This window comes from Danio rerio, chromosome 24, assembly GCF_052040795.2.
Source record: "Danio rerio strain M-AB ecotype USA chromosome 24, GRCz13ab, whole genome shotgun sequence".
NCBI classification, from domain to species: Eukaryota; Metazoa; Chordata; class Actinopteri; order Cypriniformes; family Danionidae; genus Danio; species Danio rerio.
In genome coordinates, this window is record NC_141044.1 from 37,161,173 (window position 1) to 37,178,265 (window position 17,093).

The 17,093-nt window shown below is 36.6% G+C and overlaps 1 protein-coding gene across 1 annotated transcript in view; it reads left to right on the top strand.

The window, feature by feature from the left end:
- Positions 1 to 17,093, top strand: part of atg9b (autophagy related 9B) — a 37,737-nt gene that overhangs the window by 13,415 nt on the left and 7,229 nt on the right. The window contains 6 exon segments of the mRNA NM_001320078.1: positions 3,998 to 4,151; positions 5,769 to 5,948; positions 7,625 to 7,870; positions 10,129 to 10,367; positions 12,517 to 12,619; positions 13,557 to 13,632. Coding sequence (NP_001307007.1) covers positions 3,998 to 4,151; positions 5,769 to 5,948; positions 7,625 to 7,870; positions 10,129 to 10,367; positions 12,517 to 12,619; positions 13,557 to 13,632 — 998 coding nt within the window.

Here is a 17,093-nt window from a genome sequence, read left to right on the forward strand (position 1 = left end):
TAAAAAAAATAAAAAAAAACATTTTGGGCGAGGCAGTGGAGCAGTAGGTAGTGCTGTCGCCTCACAGCAAGAAGGTCGCTGGTTCGAACCTCGGCTCAGATGGCGTTTCTGTGTGGAGTTTGCATGTTCTCCCTGCCTTCGCGTGGGTTTTCCTTCGGGTGCTCCGGTTTCCCCCACAGTCCAAAGACATGGGGTACAGATGAATTGGGTAGACTAAATTGTCCGTAGTGTATGAGTGTGTGTGTGGATGTTTCCCAAAGATGGGTTGCGGCTGGAATGGCATCCGCTGCGTTAAAAACTTGCTGGATAAGTTGGCGGTTCATTCCGCTGTGGCTACCCCAGATTAATAAAGGGACTAAGCCGACAAGAAAATGAATGAATGAATGAATGAATGGAAAAAAAAACATTTCAAGTTCAAAATTATTAGCCCCTTTAAGCTATTTACTACAAAAAAAAAATTACTAATGGTTTCCTTCTTAGACTTTATACACCTGAAACTTATTCATTGTTGCTCTTATATTTGTGTAAATTGCTTCCTTGTCCTCATTTGTAAGTCGCTTTGGATAAAAGCGTCGGCTAAGTGACTAAATGTAAATGTATTTTTTTTCTGGATAGTCTTCAGACCAAACCATCATTATACAATAACTTGTCTAATTACCCTAACCTGCCTAGTTAACCTAATTAACCTAGTTAAGCCTTTAAATGCTCACCGACCCTGCATGCACTGCTTGACATGAATGAATCTGTTAACGGTATAACTGTGCTGTTCTCACGGGTGGTATCTGATATTGCACTGATGCTTTTGACATATACTGTTCCTTATTATATGCATACTTCATGTTAATAGAAATACCGGTCTTTTTATGAGTAGCGATGTTAGTTTACTCAGTGCAAGCCCATTTGCGATGGTGTACGTGGTGTTAAATTTTACATATAGCTGCCAATTGCACGGCGGACAGCATCTGGCGATTATATGAAGGATTAAACAGAAGCTCTCGTGCTAGATGTGGCAAACGGTTACCTGAAAATTCTATCCCTCAGACTTTTCATAGCGGATTTAAGAGCCGACGGAAGTCTTTTATCCACTCTTCGAAAAGTGTAGATTGTGGATTAACATTCAGCACATGATCACTACTTAGATGTGTCATTATTTGAAACTTTAGATCGTTTCTAAAACAAAATCTGTCAGTGTTATTTTCATTCTCAAAGCCAGAAGGCATTGACCGAGTGATTGACAGCTTATTTTAACCAATCCATTCATGTTCAGTTGTAGAGCAGTGGGCCAATAAGAAGAGCGTGAAGTTGGGGCAAGCATTACGGACTTGGCCTTGTTTATTGCAGCAAGTTGACATGACAACTGTTTAAACTATTCCTGAACACTGCAAAGATGCGTTCTGCGTGAATGTCTCCCGAATCCACACGTGGTGAACATTTTGCTGTAAAAACTAGTCGCACACAACAGTTTATGCACTCTGTATGCACTCAAAAGCTCCCAAATATATTTTGAGGTTGCATAGATAAAATTTCGGGTGCATATGCAACCAAAATGGTCGCAACTTCGAGCCCTGTGTTTAGAAGTGTGTTGAAAAAATCTACAAAAAATTAAAAATAAACAGGGCTAATAATTCTAACCTTAACTGTAAATCCATTTTCTGGATTTATACTTAAATAAAGCCACTACCGAAATTAATAACAATAATAAAACAAATAATAAATATGACATATATTAAATATGTTATTACTTTGTTTTTCATGTTGTTTTTTATTAATAACATATACTGAATATGTATATTTTTATATAATATAATTTTTGCATATTTTCAAATATAAATTTAATGGAAAATACCTAGTAAAAACAGATTTAAACTTGTATAACATCAAAGTTATATGAATTAGTTTTAATATATATTTTTTCCTTATTTACAATTTCTTTCATTTGTTTTACTTTTTTGTGTGCTTTCTTCGTTTTTATTGTATATTTAGTTTTATTAATAAAAAAACATTTTTATTTAGTTATTTCATAACTGTTTTTCTTGTATCTAAGCTCTATTTTTTCGTAAGCTCTCATTGTTTAATAATTAGCATTTTACTGTAATAGACCACAATCGGATCACATTATGTTTTTTTAGTCTCGAATCAGACTCGACTTCTCAAAGCGACTTCTGGCTTTGCTCCTTCTTATCTGCTCTCACTTCTGCAGATCTATGTGCCCTCCAGAAATTTGCGGTCTGTGAATGAACGTCGCCTCGTGGTTCCATCCCAAAGAGGGAAGAAATCACTTTCGCGAACGCTCACGCTCAATCTGCCCAGTTGGTGGAATGAACTCCCTAACTGCATCAGAACGGCAGAGTCACTCGCTGTTTTCAAGAAACGACTAAAAACTCAACTATTTAGTCTCCACTTCACTTCCTAATCTGCAATTGCCTCTCTGGATATACCACTAACTGTACTACAAAAAAAAAAAAAAAAAAATTTAATAAAACTTTACTAAAAATTACGGTCCCACTTTATATTAAGTGTCCTTAACTACTATGTACTTGCATCAAAAAAATAAATACAATGTACTTACTGTGTTTATAATAGATTTGAGAACACTTGTGGTGCTTTTGAGTTGTGATAGAGGTTGGGTTATGGACAGGTTTGGTGCCATGGGAAGGTTTAAGGGTGGGTTAAGGTGTAAGGGATGGTCAACAGTGTATTTACAAATGTAGTTACGAAAGTTAACTACAGATGTAATTACATACATGTATTTAATCAAGCATAAGTACACAGTAAATGCATGTATTTACACAATAAGTACATTGTAACAAACTATTAATTCCTATGTGAGTACATATTAGTTAAGGCCACTTAATATAAAGTGGGACCAAAATTACAAAAAAAAATTACTAAATTACTAAAAAAATTACTAATACTTTCCTTCTTAGACTTTACAGACCTGAAACTTGCCTATAGCACTTATTCATTGTTGCTCTTATAGTTGTGTACATTGCTTCCTTGTCCTCATTTGTAAGTCGCTTTGGATAAAAGCGTCTGCTAAATTATCCAAAGCGTCTGCTAAATGACTAAATGTTAAATGTAAATGACTCAGCTCAGCCAAAAAGGGGAGCAGCCAAATGTAATTTGCTTTCCATTTATTACAAAAACAGTACTGCAAGAAACTTTTCGTTTTTACAAACAGAATTTAGAAGCTGTAATATTATTCAAAATAAAATGAAGAAGTCATCAGCTGATTAAAAATAAAATATCCCTTTTACTACTACTGTTGCTGAAAACGCTAAATGTAGAAGTCTAACATTATCATTTGTACAACCCATATTTATTTTCGTCTTATTTTCAATACATGATTGAGTTATTTACTCATAAAACTACATGTTTCATTACTAGATGTGTCATTTTTGAAGAATTATTCAGTGGCATGTTTTTGATGACTTGTTGGTTAAAGAATGTAATTGCTGCATACAACTTTCATTTTTAAGCGTCAAGTTAAATGCATATGAAGGTGATTTTAATCTTAATGCTTTCATACATGTTAGAATCGATCTCTCTGCAATCGTTACAAATTTAGTATTAATCTACAAGTAAAAAAAAAGTTAATCCGTGGGTCACGTGTGTACTGAACCGTAGGTTATGATCTGTACGAATCACAGATCAACCGTGATCCATTACACCGGTAATTGTACTATACAATAACAACACTATTATAAAAACATTTCATTCAATGTCTAATTGTTCCTGTCGATGTAGACTGTTTTAAATCAGTTTTTGTTGTCTAAAGATGCTCCCTATGTAGACAACAAGGCCCTTTGCCATGTTTTAGAGCAGGGTTGATGTCTGAAATGCACTTTGACATCGTACACATTAGTCCAAACCTACGTGAGCTAAAAGCAAATACAGCTCTTTTTCCCCCCAGCATGCCTCAGGTCAGGGAAGTGCTGTACGATGTGTTGAACTGACCTTATTAAACTCACAGCACAGTGTTCTGCTTTTCCTACAGGTCTTTTATTCCTGATGAGCATATGGTGTGGTGTCCTGAACAGCTGCTTCAGTGTGTCCTGGCACACATTCACTACATGCCCGACCACTGGCAGGGCAGCGCTAACAAGAGCGAGACCCGAGACGAGATGGCACAGCTTTTCCAGTATAAAGCGGTCAGAGCGGCATCACTTTTATTCGCCATTGATTGTTATTGTTATTTTTTTTCTTTTATTAACGTATGCTAAAATTTGGGATCCATAAGATGTGGTTTTTTGCCCTCTTGTAATTTTTTTTTTCTTTTTTTTTTTTTAATAATATATCTAAAGTAATGTTTAACGGAGAAAGTTTTCACAGTATTTCCTCTAATATTTTTTCTTCTGGAGAAAGGCTTATTTCTTTTAGGTTGGCTGCAGTAAACACAGTTGTTAATGTTTTTAAAACTATTTTTAAAGTTGATATTATTTACTTCCTTAAGGAATTATTATTTTTTGATTGGCTACCGAACAAACCACTGTTATAAAACAACTTGCCTAATTAACTTAATGACTTTGTTAAGCCTTTAGATTGCACTTTAAGCGAACTACGAGTATCTAACCAAAAACATTATTTACTGTCATCATTGCAAATCTAAAATAAATTATTATAAATTAGTTATTGGTGACACGGTGGCGCAGTGGGTAGCGATGTCGCCTCACAGCAAAAAGGTTGTTGGTTCGAGCCCCAGTTGGGTCAGTTGGCATTTCTGTGTGGAGTTTGCATGTTGTGGGTGTTTATGCAAGGGTCGTGTTTGTGTGTATATGCGAGTGCATGTAGATGTGTTTACACGCAGCGAGGTTATATGCATGTGTGTTAATGTGGGTGTTTCTGCGAGGATAGAAAATACTTCAATCATATTAATATTTGTTCATTTTGTTCAATGCTAAACACACAAGTCAAGCTGAACCTGCCTTTGCCTTGATCTGCTCATCAATGTCTTGTGTATTGCTTTCTATCTTCACGTGACAGTATTTACATTTTTTAAAATCTGATTTATGCACAAACATTCAGTTAAACATTTTGTTTCAGTTGACCATTTTGTACCTCAACAATTAAACAAACAAACAAATAAACAAACAAAAACTTACTTTAAATTAGAAATGATAATCTCTGTTGAATGCTTTTACCACAACCTTCGTTCTAATTCTTCTCAGATGGGATGGCTGGCCAAATCAAAGATTACCATAGGCTAACTTTGGCCCGCTGGCCCTACTTGGGGCATCTCTGAAATAAATGATACGCATTTAAATAAATTCTACCTAATAATATAAACAAAAATCTTATTAAATTGATAATTAAATAAAAGGTCAAATTATATAGTGTATCACATCTTTTTTATTTAGCTTATAGAAGAATAAAATGAGGCAACAATTTATACACAGACAGACAGACAGACAGACAGACAGACAGACAGACAGACAGACAGACAGACAGACAGACAGACAGACAGACAGACAGACAGACAGACAGACAGACAGACAGACAGACAGACAGACAGACAGACAGACAGACAGACAGACAGACAGACAGACAGACAGACAGACAGACAGATAGATAGATAGATAGATAGATAGATAGATAGATAGATAGATAGATAGATAGGAGGATTTGGAGGATAAAATGACATGCATGTAGGTAGGTAGGTAGGTAGGTAAAGAAGGTCAGTTTTCCATCTGTTTTGGAGGATAAAATAACATGCTGTGCTGTATATATATTTTTTCTCACACCTGTTTAAAACTCTGTGTGTCCTGCAGGTTTTCATCTTGGAGGAGCTGCTCAGTCCCATCATTACCCCCTTTATCCTCATCTTCCCCCTAAGGAGCAAATCTCTGGAGATCATTGACTTCTTCCGCAACTTTACTGTGGATGTGGCAGGAGTCGGAGACATTTGCTCATTCGCACAGATGGACATCAGGAGGCACGGAAACCCACAGGTACATGCAGATACAAATAAACGACAAAAATGTTTTTAGTTTCATTAACCATAAGAACTCTGAAGCATTCTGGATTTATATACATTTACATATATATATATATACACACATACATATATATATATATATTTTTTTTTTTATAGGTTGTTTTACAATAAAATATTTGTGCATATATATTAGATTATTAAGTACCAAAGCCAAAACTGGGACTAATCTAACAAAAAACAAATTGAAAGTCCAAAAGTTAGTACACTTAAATGAATATGAGGGAGTGAATATTAAATACAATTGTAATAAACAGTAAAAAAAATAAATAAAGAGAAACAACAAAAATATAACGTTCATTTGAAATGTTGTAGTTTGTAATTTGTTTTAGCAACAACTCGTTTAAATTTAAATCTATTATCATTCTATTTTTAAAGATGTTTGGTGACCAAACTCTCATTTTAATGGATATAGTTTTGTTTAAATGCACCACAAATATATTCACTGAGAAATAGATAAAAATCTTAATTTCAATAGGGGGTCTACTTAAAGTAGTCGTATATATATATATATATATATATATATATATATATATATATATATATATATATATGACGATTACACTACCTGACAAAAGTGTTGTCGTTGATCCCAGTTGCATTTCGTTGCCTTGTACTTGTACATGTGTAACGACAAAGTTGAATCCAATCTAATCTAAGAGCAATAAATAATAATTTGACTTGTAGTTGCTCATTTGGAAAAGTGACAGAAGGTAAGTTTTTCTGTTGAACTCCATCCCAACCATCACTAATACTGCAGAAGACCTATTGGAACTCGCATGGATCCAAGATTCTCAAAGAAATCAGTCAAGTTTGGTGAAGGAAAAACCATGGTTTGGGGTTACAATCAGTATTAGGGCATGCAAAAGATCTGAAGAGTGGATGGCAACATCAACAGCCTGAGGTACTAAGAAATATGTGCTGCCCATTACATTACAAACCACAGGAGAGGGCAAATTCTTCAGCAGGATAGCACTCCTTCTCATACTTCAGCCTCCACATCAAAGCTCCTGAAAGCAAAGAAGGTCAAAGTGCTCCAGGATTGGCCAGCCCAGTCACCAGGGATGGATATTATTGAGCATGTCTGGGGTAAGATGAAGAAGGAGGCTGAATCCAAAGAATCTTGATAAAATCTGGGAGTCCTGCAAAAACGCTTTCTTTGCCAATTCAGATGACTTTATTAATACGTTATTTGAGTCTTTGCGGAGATGTATGGATGCAGTCCTCCAAGCTCATGGGAGTCGTACACAATATTCATTCTTTTTCCACTGCATTATGACTTTATATTCTATACTGGACATTATTTCTGTTAAGTGACAAGACTTTTGTCTAAGCAAAGTGAGACCTTACTGTCCTTATTAAATAATTAAAAATCAAGGCATGATCATATTTTATTTAAGTAAAACAAGCGTAATCTAGAGGCCGTTGCTTTTCATATAAGCCACTTCTGATACCAGATGATCAACTAGAAGTCAAGTCATTATTTGTTGTTCCTAAAACTTGATTGACAACAAGAGTTTTTGTCAAGTATTTTATAAAATATTGTAAAAATGTGTTATTTGCTTCATAGTGTTACTGTAGAAACTCAATAAAGCAGTTTGTTGTTGTTTCTTTCTCCTCTTTGTGATTCAGTGGATGTCTGAAGGGCAGACGGAGGCCTCAGTGTACCAGCAGGCGGAGAACGGGAAGACGGAGCTCTCTCTGATGCACTTCACCATCAAGAACCCGCAGTGGCAGCCGCCGCAGGACAGCTCCATCTTCATCAGTCACCTTAAAGAGAAGGTGCATCAAGATGCCCAGACCGGCCCATCAACACAACTGCTGCTGTCTGAGGCTCCGCTCTGCTCCTCGCTGCTGTCCAATGAGTCAGGCACCGGGGTCAGTTCAGTAGCTCTTACAATCACACCACATTTACAATCCCGATAGAACTGCTGTCCAACAAGTCCAACTTCATTCGCTGATCCAATCAGTGGAGCCGTTTCAAAACAACATTCACTGCTGTAGTGATAGACTGAGAGACAGGCAGCTTTTGGTTTGTGATTCAGAATTGATTCAGTGGTAACACTTCATAATAATGGTCGATTAGTTAATAATAGTTAATGTAAATACTAACATTTATTAAGTAAGAATAAGCTTGTAAAGCATTTATTAAGCATATGGCTCAACATTTAATAATGCATTATTAACATCCACAGTTAATGCACTGTAAGTTAGTACAAAGCTGAATAAATACCGTAATTAATGTATTACTAATTGTTTGATTAACGGACCATTATTTTTAAAGTGTTATCCCTTAAATTACATTTCATAAAAAAAAAATATATATAAATATATATTAGTGGTGGGCCGTTATCGGCGTTTGCGCGAGACTTTTATCACGCGATAAAAAAAAAAGGCTGCTAATCTATTCTCAAAGTTGGGTTGGGAGCTGAAAGAAAAAAACTTCTGCATTTCGCGATGCGTGTGTGTGTTTGTGTGTGCTGTACTGACAACCTTGTGTGTGGATCTTCTCAGAAAATAGGGCAAAAAGTCCTACATGGCGGTAATAGTTTGATTGCGGTGTTTACTTCAATAATGCCACTAATATATGCATACTCCACGCCTTAATTCCATTTCTGTTTAGTTCAGTTATGACTTTAGTCGGATTAGGGTGATCAAAAATCACTGTTTGGAGCTTATGTAGACCCACAGTTCACAATTCATGTTTAACTGAATAATCAGTTAGTAAACACAAATATATAAATAATATACAGAACAATAACAGAAAAAACAGATATATAGTTTATTTAAAAGCGTTTTCTTTTTGTCTATAATTTTAAAGTAAAACTTTATTGTGTAAGATTAAACCATTTAAAATATCCTGTTGTACTTAAAAATATATATTTTAAATATTTACATCAGCATTTACTTCAAAAAAAGTAATATTTAACACATTTGTAGTCATCAATTTTATCTGTTCTTGCTAAATAAATGTAGTAATTTTTTAAAGATCACCCCAAACTATTAAATGGGAATGTAATAATAATAATAATAATAATAATAATAATAATAATAAAACATACATTATTATTACAGGTAATATTAATAATAATTATTATTATTTAGAATATAATATAAGATAAGATAAGATAAGATAAGATAAGATAAGATAAGATAATAAACAATGTGTAGGTAAAGCTTAATTTTTTCAATTTACAAAGTTTTTTGTAAGCTTTAATTTAATAATTAAGCTCCCCATTTTTGGTCGGGAATGGAGTAAATGCAGAGCTTGTGTTTCTTCCCGTAACAATAAACTTCCAGTGAACGGTTGATGTGATTTATTTATTTTTAAATTTTTTAATTAATTAATTAATTTATTTATTTATTTATTTATTTTCTTTTTTATACGGTTTCTTTTACAGCATCACTGTTGTAAGGTAATGAAAATATAATCAGTTAAATAGACTTCAGCATTCATTTAGTTGCTCAAGTGTCAAACGAGAGGAAAAGCCTTTTACGTGCATGCCCCATCCTCCGTCAAGATCAGCAGGCAACTGCAAAAACGCCTTTGGAAATACAGGGGTAAAATAAATGTGCATATTTTAAAGCCGTGGCATGGGAAAATGAAATGTAATGCAGTGCTTCTTTGTACATTCTGAGAAACACTTTATATTGCATATCAATCAGGCAGTGAAGATTGTTGATTTTTAAAGAAAACGGACCTTAAATGTGACTATTTTCTAATGGTATACAGGAAGTGCTTGACCTAGGTTACTAAAAAATTAAAGTCCTTCTGCATATACCCTACATCGATACAATTTAATTAGATAAACAATGTTTCCATGTATCTCTATTTCCCTGTCTAGATGCAGCAGTACAGTTTTATTTACAGAGCGCAGCACTCTCAAAAAACATTCCACTGCAAAACAAAATGAAACAAAAAAAAAAAAAAACATTTCCTGTGGCATTCAGGATATTAAAAAAGCTGCCAGAAGACAAGAAATATTGACATTTCATTTTGTGCCTGTGCATTGTTTCAGCGCTTGCTGCCAGATTGGTTATTTCGCAGACCATAATTCCAACTTCAGCCATCTGCACACTGCCAGCTCATTCTTTTACACACTCACGTCTGTTTTTCTGCATTGTTTTCTGTTCAGCCTGACAACCTGTTAGCCAGTGTTTTGGCTCACCCTGTCCTGACAGCCTCGGGTCTGCCTGGAAGAAACCGGCGCTTCGTTTCTCCCAGCAGCGCGGCGTCAGCGGCTGCTAGCGTCCTAGCGTCTCTCTCATCTTCCCAGCAGCCTCACGCCAGCCGGTCGCGCTCACACACACTTCTGCCGTCCCGACAGCAACACGACGGACACATGTACAGCAGCGAGCACACAGTGGCGGACAGGTAAGAGGCTGAAAAACACTACAACTGTGACACATTTTTCTAACAGTGTGTCAAAATCACACAGCATAGCTAGGGTTCCCATGCTTTTTGAAAGTACCTGAATTTCAGACATGGGGATTCAAGGCCTTGAAAGTGCCTAAAAACAAACACAAGTCTTTGAAAATGCTTGAATTCATTTTGAAATCATTTTTTTTACAGTTTTATTTCAGCAATTCTACTCTATTGTCAAAAACAGAATGAAAAAAATTGGGGAAGGCATCACTAACTTAGGCTCAGTGGTTAGCACTGTTGCCTCACAGCAAGAAGGCCGCTGGATCCAGTTCCAGCTGGGTATCAAAATACAACATATTTTACCGTTTTAATGTAGACATCACTTATATTGCAAGTCTCTGCAATATTGCAAATATCTCTCCGGGCCCTAATTTGGGATGCTTTTCATGAGCTGGCCCCCTTGACAATCTAGTTGAATAGCCCTGATATAAGCGATATGACATCAATATGACAAACGCTTTTTGATAAATTTTTAAATATATAACGCATGTGTATATGACTCATTTGTATATCTTTAAAATCTAAACATTAACTTGTATCTTAGAAACTGTATATGAATTGGATTTACAAATTTAAATTAGAAATTAAATGTGTTTACTGCAAGTTAGAGTAGTCTTTGTTTGTCAGAAAAGCAAGGGACGACAAAAAATGCAGGATACACCCCAACAATCGTTAAAAATAGGGGGAGGAAATTAGCTTCAAATGACAGAATACATAACAAACGTTAGAAAATTGAAAATAAAATAAAAGGTTTCGCCTATTAAAATCAGTTTACTGATCACAGCGGTGTTATCGTATGCTAGGGTTAAAAGTGTGTTCATTTTTTACTTTAATTATTCACGATTCCTCCACATAACCACTAGAAGGAAGCCTGCGTACCACAGTTTGAGAACCACAGCAATAAACTATTTCAATGGGGTGATGTCACTGGCCCAAGAACATGTCCTGCTTGTTGCCAAACTGTTTCATAACTGTAACAGGAGGCAATTTAATCATATATATAATAATGTTAAAATGGCTGCCATAACATTCTTTATCAATATCTGGACCTTTTTTGGATTTTTGGAAGCATTTGGAAATTAAAAATGTAATACAGGAAATACATTAGGACCACTGTTATTGTTTACAACCCCTCAAAACAGTCTATAAAGCCACTCCCAGTGCCTTAACTTGCTTTTTTAAATCCAAATTAAACGCTAAAAGCATGTTTGAGTCATTTTTTGTTAATAATGTATTTATATTATGTGATTTATAATTATTTATTATTATTATTTATTCAAATAAGTGCTGGGCAAACATGAATTGCATCCGATATAAAAGTTTGCTTTGACAAAATATATGTATGTGGACTGTGTATATGTATTAAATATATACACTGATCGGCCACTTTGTTAGGTATACCTGTCCAACTGCTCAATAATCAGCCAATCACAGGGCAACAACTCAATGCATTTAAGCATGTAGGCATGGTTAAGACGATCTGCTTCCATTCAAACCGAGCATTAGAATAGGGAACAAAGGTGATTTAAGTGACTTTGAACGTGGCATGGCTGTTGGTGCCAGAGGTCAGAGGAGAATGGGCAGACTGGTTCCAGCTGATAGAAAGGCAACAGTAACTCAAATAACCACTCGTTACAACTGAGGTATGCAGAAGAACATCTCTGAACCCACAACATATCGAACCTTGTGGCAGATGGGCAGAAGAAAGCAGAAGCAGTATAGTATAGTTTTACCTAAGTGTATGTATTACATATAATAGATATATATATTGCACACACATATCTTATGTCAAAACAAACTTTTAATTTTAATGTGATTAATCATGATTCCTGATTAATCTTCGCCCAGCACTAATGCAAATAGTTTTGAATTGAATTTGAATATCTCTGCAAACACACTATAGTATTTTTCTGCTTTAAAAACTTCCATGCAGTACCTCTAACTAACCCTGCGTTTTCATTTATCTGAATACAAATGACTGAAGCTAAATAAATAAAGAATAAATATGCCTCCCTCTTTGACCTGATCATGCAAAATGCTTCTCAGTAGCCTTCGATTCAAATGTGTACACGCCTAATGAATGCTATCTTTTCATTAGCATGTCTGCTAGTGACCCCAGGATGCTCAGTCAGTCTCGTTCAGCGCTGGCGTCAGAGTTTGCGTCTGCAGAGATGAGTCTGCACGCAATATACATGCATGAGGTGAGTAATGAGGACACACAATGACACTAATAAACGCTTTTCATTACTATATATCAGCTTTTCTCAACCACGTTCCTGGAGGACCACCAACACTGTGGCTGTTTCTCAATTCTAAAAACGCAGAGAACGAACTTGCGATTTTGTGGAGATCAGTGTTGCCGGGCGTCCTCGGAAGAACGAACTCTCCTGTGAGAAATGATATGATGCGTTCTTCCTGATGGTCACGTGACCGTCACACATTTTAAATGGAAAATTATTCAAACAGTACAGCATTCATACAACTATTTATTGTTTTTTTTTTTCCTTTTCAAAATATATACTTTGCATAAAAACATTATAAATATACATTGCACAATATAAATAAAACAGATTTTAATATGAATTTCAGCAAACAAACACCCTTAATGTGTTCATTCCTTTATTAAGATGTTCATGGTAATGTTTACTTTCACTGTTTTGTTTTGGGAAACTCCTGAGGTAAATAAGCAATATCTCTGAACATTAATAATAAACCTAAATAAAATGCTGCGCTTCCCACCTCCAGTCGCAATGATTTCAGGGTCTTCTAAAGTGAGATCGGTGCTCAAGTCTGAATCGGTGTGTCCTCGATATCAAGAACATATCCGGGAACTTTCATGCGTCCTCTGTTCTTGCGGTTTTGAGTATTCGAACTGAATTTTGGCGGCAGATGATGACGTTACACGTTAACACGAGGACGCAAGACAGCTAAAGAACGCATATTAAGAAACAGCCTGCATGTTTTGCATGCCTCCTTTGTTTGTCACACTCATTACAGGTCTTTCAGTCTCTGCTAATGAGCTGATGATTTGAATCAGGTGTGTTTGGTTGAGGAGACATGGAAAATGTGCAGAACTGGTGGTCCTCCAGGAGTGTGGTTGAGAAACAGTGCTATTTCTAATCATGGTGATAATCCCAGGTGCATCAGCAGAAGACCCATCATGCATCTGGACAGTTTCAGGCCCCTGTGCCAATGAGGGACATGAGCGCCAGTGGTGAGTTAACAGCATCAACATTCAAACTAACATTCAAATGAGTCACATCTACCAGTTAGAACTCAAAGCAAGCCTCTCATTATTATGATTCATTATTTTACTGCTGTACATTCACTTTGAAAAAAGAAATATTATATTTTATGCCGATAAAATGATGTGGCTCAGTGGTTAGCACTATCGCCTCACAGCAAGATGGTCGCTGGTTCGAGTCCCGGTTTGGCCAGTTGGCCTTTCTGTGTGGAGTTTGCATGTTCTTCTTGTCTTCGCTCCGGTTTCCCCCACAGCCCAAAGACATGCGGTATAGGTAAATTGAATAAACTAAATTAGGCGTAGTGTATGTGTGTGAATGAGAGTGTGTATGGGTGTTTCCCAGTACTGTGTTGCGGCTGGAAGGGCATCCGCTGCATAAAACAATTGCTGGAATAGTTGGCGGTTCATTCAGCTGTGGCAATAATGAATGAATGAATGTAAAATGATAAGAAATTAAAAGAAGTATTGTTCTTTTAGTAGTTGTTAGCACGAGTTAATGCCTGAGATATTACAGACTGATAATGAACAGCGGTTTTACAGGATTTATAAATTATTTGAATATGAATTTATAAATGATTATTAAATAACAAATAAATAGTAATGTTACTTAATGAATAAATAAGTGCTATTTTTCTTTGTTTATTCTTGTCATGTATACACCTTGTTAATGTTTTAGCTAGTTAAAATCTATATTATACCATGGCCATATCACCCTGGAGCTTAAAACGGTTACTCACTGAAGCTAAGCAGGGCCTGGTCAGTACCTGGATGGGAGACCACATAGGAAAAGTGGGTTGCTGTTGGAAGTGGTGTTAGAGAGGCCAGCAGGGGGCGCACAACTTGAGTCCTCAAATGCCCCAGTAAGGGTGCTTTTACACCTACGCTTTTGTTTCGGAAACCTGTCTCGTTTGCCCAGTTAGCGCGGTTCGTTTGGCATATGTGAAACCAGCAATCGCGCTAGGATCCATGCCAAATCAATCGCTCCAAGATCGCATGAATGAGGTGGTCTTGGCTCGATTGAAACGAACTCTGTAGTGGATCGATTGCAGTGAGAAAGCGATACGATCTGAGCGTGGTTATATCACAGTGTTTTATGGATATGTAATAGGCATAGAGAATTATGAGTAGGGCGGGAAGTTTCGGGAGTCTCCCGGATGCCCGCAAACGAGTGATAATCTCCAGGTAATCTCGCATCTCCCTCCCGATCCTCAAATATGTTGCACACCCTTTATACCCCTCCCCACCGCATCTCTCCTCTCTCTATCTACCATGTCAAACACTACCAAACCACAACCTCCCCTGACAGCTGAGCGGGACTCTGCAAAATAAACCCTGACACTCTGACCAATATGAGGAGAGTTTACTCACACGTGACTTGTTTTAGCTCTTTTGGTCTGATTAGAAACTTCAGTGTGAAAGCGAACCGCTCCAAGAGCAAAGAGCAACATTGTAACAATTTCAATCCCTGTTTCATGACAAATGAATCGATTCACAGGTGTGAAAGCACCCTAAAAGTGAAAGGGACACTATACTGTCAGTGGGTGCCGTCTTTCGGATGAGATGTTAAACCGAGGTCCTGACTCTCTGTGGTCATTAAAAATCGCAGAGTCCCCGGTGTCCTGGCCAAATTCTCCCCATTGGCCATTACGATCATGGCCTCCCAATCATCCTGATCCACCGAATTGGCTCTATCACTGTCTCAACACTCCACCTATAGCTGGTGTGTGGTAAGCGCACTGTCGCCGTTGGGATTTACGACTCCACTTGAGTTAAACTGTTGAGTTTTACAATTTTTAATCTATTCAGCTGATCTCCAGGTCTGGTGGAAGCACTTTTAGCTTAGCTTAGCATAGATCATTGAATCATATTAGACCATTAGCATCTCGCACAAAAAAAAATTGTGATTAGCCTAGGAAATTCTTTAAATAGGAAAATTATGGAAACTGTTTGGTCATTTTTGAGATGCTAAAGGTCTAATCTGATTCAATTAATTTATGCTAATCCATTTATTTTTTCATCAATGTTTGAATAAAACAATGTTATACTTTTAACTTATGAATATGTACTATTTTGCTATGCTATTTTTTTTATTAGTTTTTAACAAAACATACAGGTTGAAAAAACAATATAATGAAATGGATCTAAAGGCGAAGCAGTGGCGCAGTAGATAGTGCTGTTGCCTCACAGCAAGAAGGTCGATGGTTCGAACCTCAGCTCAGTTGGTGTTCTCCCTCCGTTCGCGTGGGTTTCCTCCAGGTGCTCCCCCACTGTCCAAAGACATGCGGTACAGGTGAATTGGGTTGGCTAAATTGTCCGTAGTGTGTTTGAGTGTGTGTGTGAATGTGTGTGTGGATGTTTCCCAGAGTTGGGTTGTGGCTGGAAGGGCATCCGCTGCGTAAAAACTTGCTGGATAAGTTGGCGGTTTTCTCCGCTGTGGCCACCCCGGATTAATAAAGGGACTAAGCCGACAAGAAAATGAATGAATGAATGAATGAAATATATCAATTCAAATACCCCCACCTCTCCCCCCTCTCTAAAAACTGGGATATCCAATGAATAGAAGTTAACAGAAAAACAAAATACAGTATCAACTATACAAAGTAAGGTGATCATTCTGGATCCTGGTAATTGTTTTGTGCAATAAACATGGAGATTTTGTCAGCAGCTCATGTCCAGATGTTTAATATACTCATTTGTACCAAGTTTATTCGGGCTGTGGGTAATTCCAACATTATAATGTCCTAAAGTTGTACCAAACACTTGTATGTGTCCAAATTATGTAGAGGCAGCCAATATTGGGCTAGTAGTTTTTTTTTTTTTTGCAGGAGTTAAGCCAGCCAAACAGCTTTTTGTAGCTTGGTGAGGTTCAACGTAGAATCAACGCTCAGTAATAGAATGGAAGTATTCACTGGCACAGGATATTTAATACTTTTAGACAAAATAGCACAGTCCTTATTCCAAAACTTTAGTATTTTTCCACATTCCCACATCATGTGAAAAAAAGATGCAAGTTCCTGGTCAGGACATTTATAACAGAATGGACTAAAAGAGGCATTGATATGATGTCTTTTAAGTGGGGTCCAGTAGGTTCTATGACGAAAGTTTTAGTGAATGGGTTGCCATGCTAATTTTGAATCAATATTACAGTTTTTCTTAGTTGTTTACACACAATTACTCGTACTACAGACACAATTTCTGCAACATGTAACTGATGCACCAACCCCCTGAATCAATTCTGCTAAACTACAAGCACAGTTCCTGCTTTACACTCAAATTGCAGGTTTACAACACACTTTTTTCAAAATACTACACACAATTCTCTGCATTTTGCACAATTTTCATGCAGAAAATCTTTTGTTTTCACAAGGAACACACTGTCATTCACAATTGTAAAGTCAGTTGCCCTACTTAGCATACTAACTCATCACATG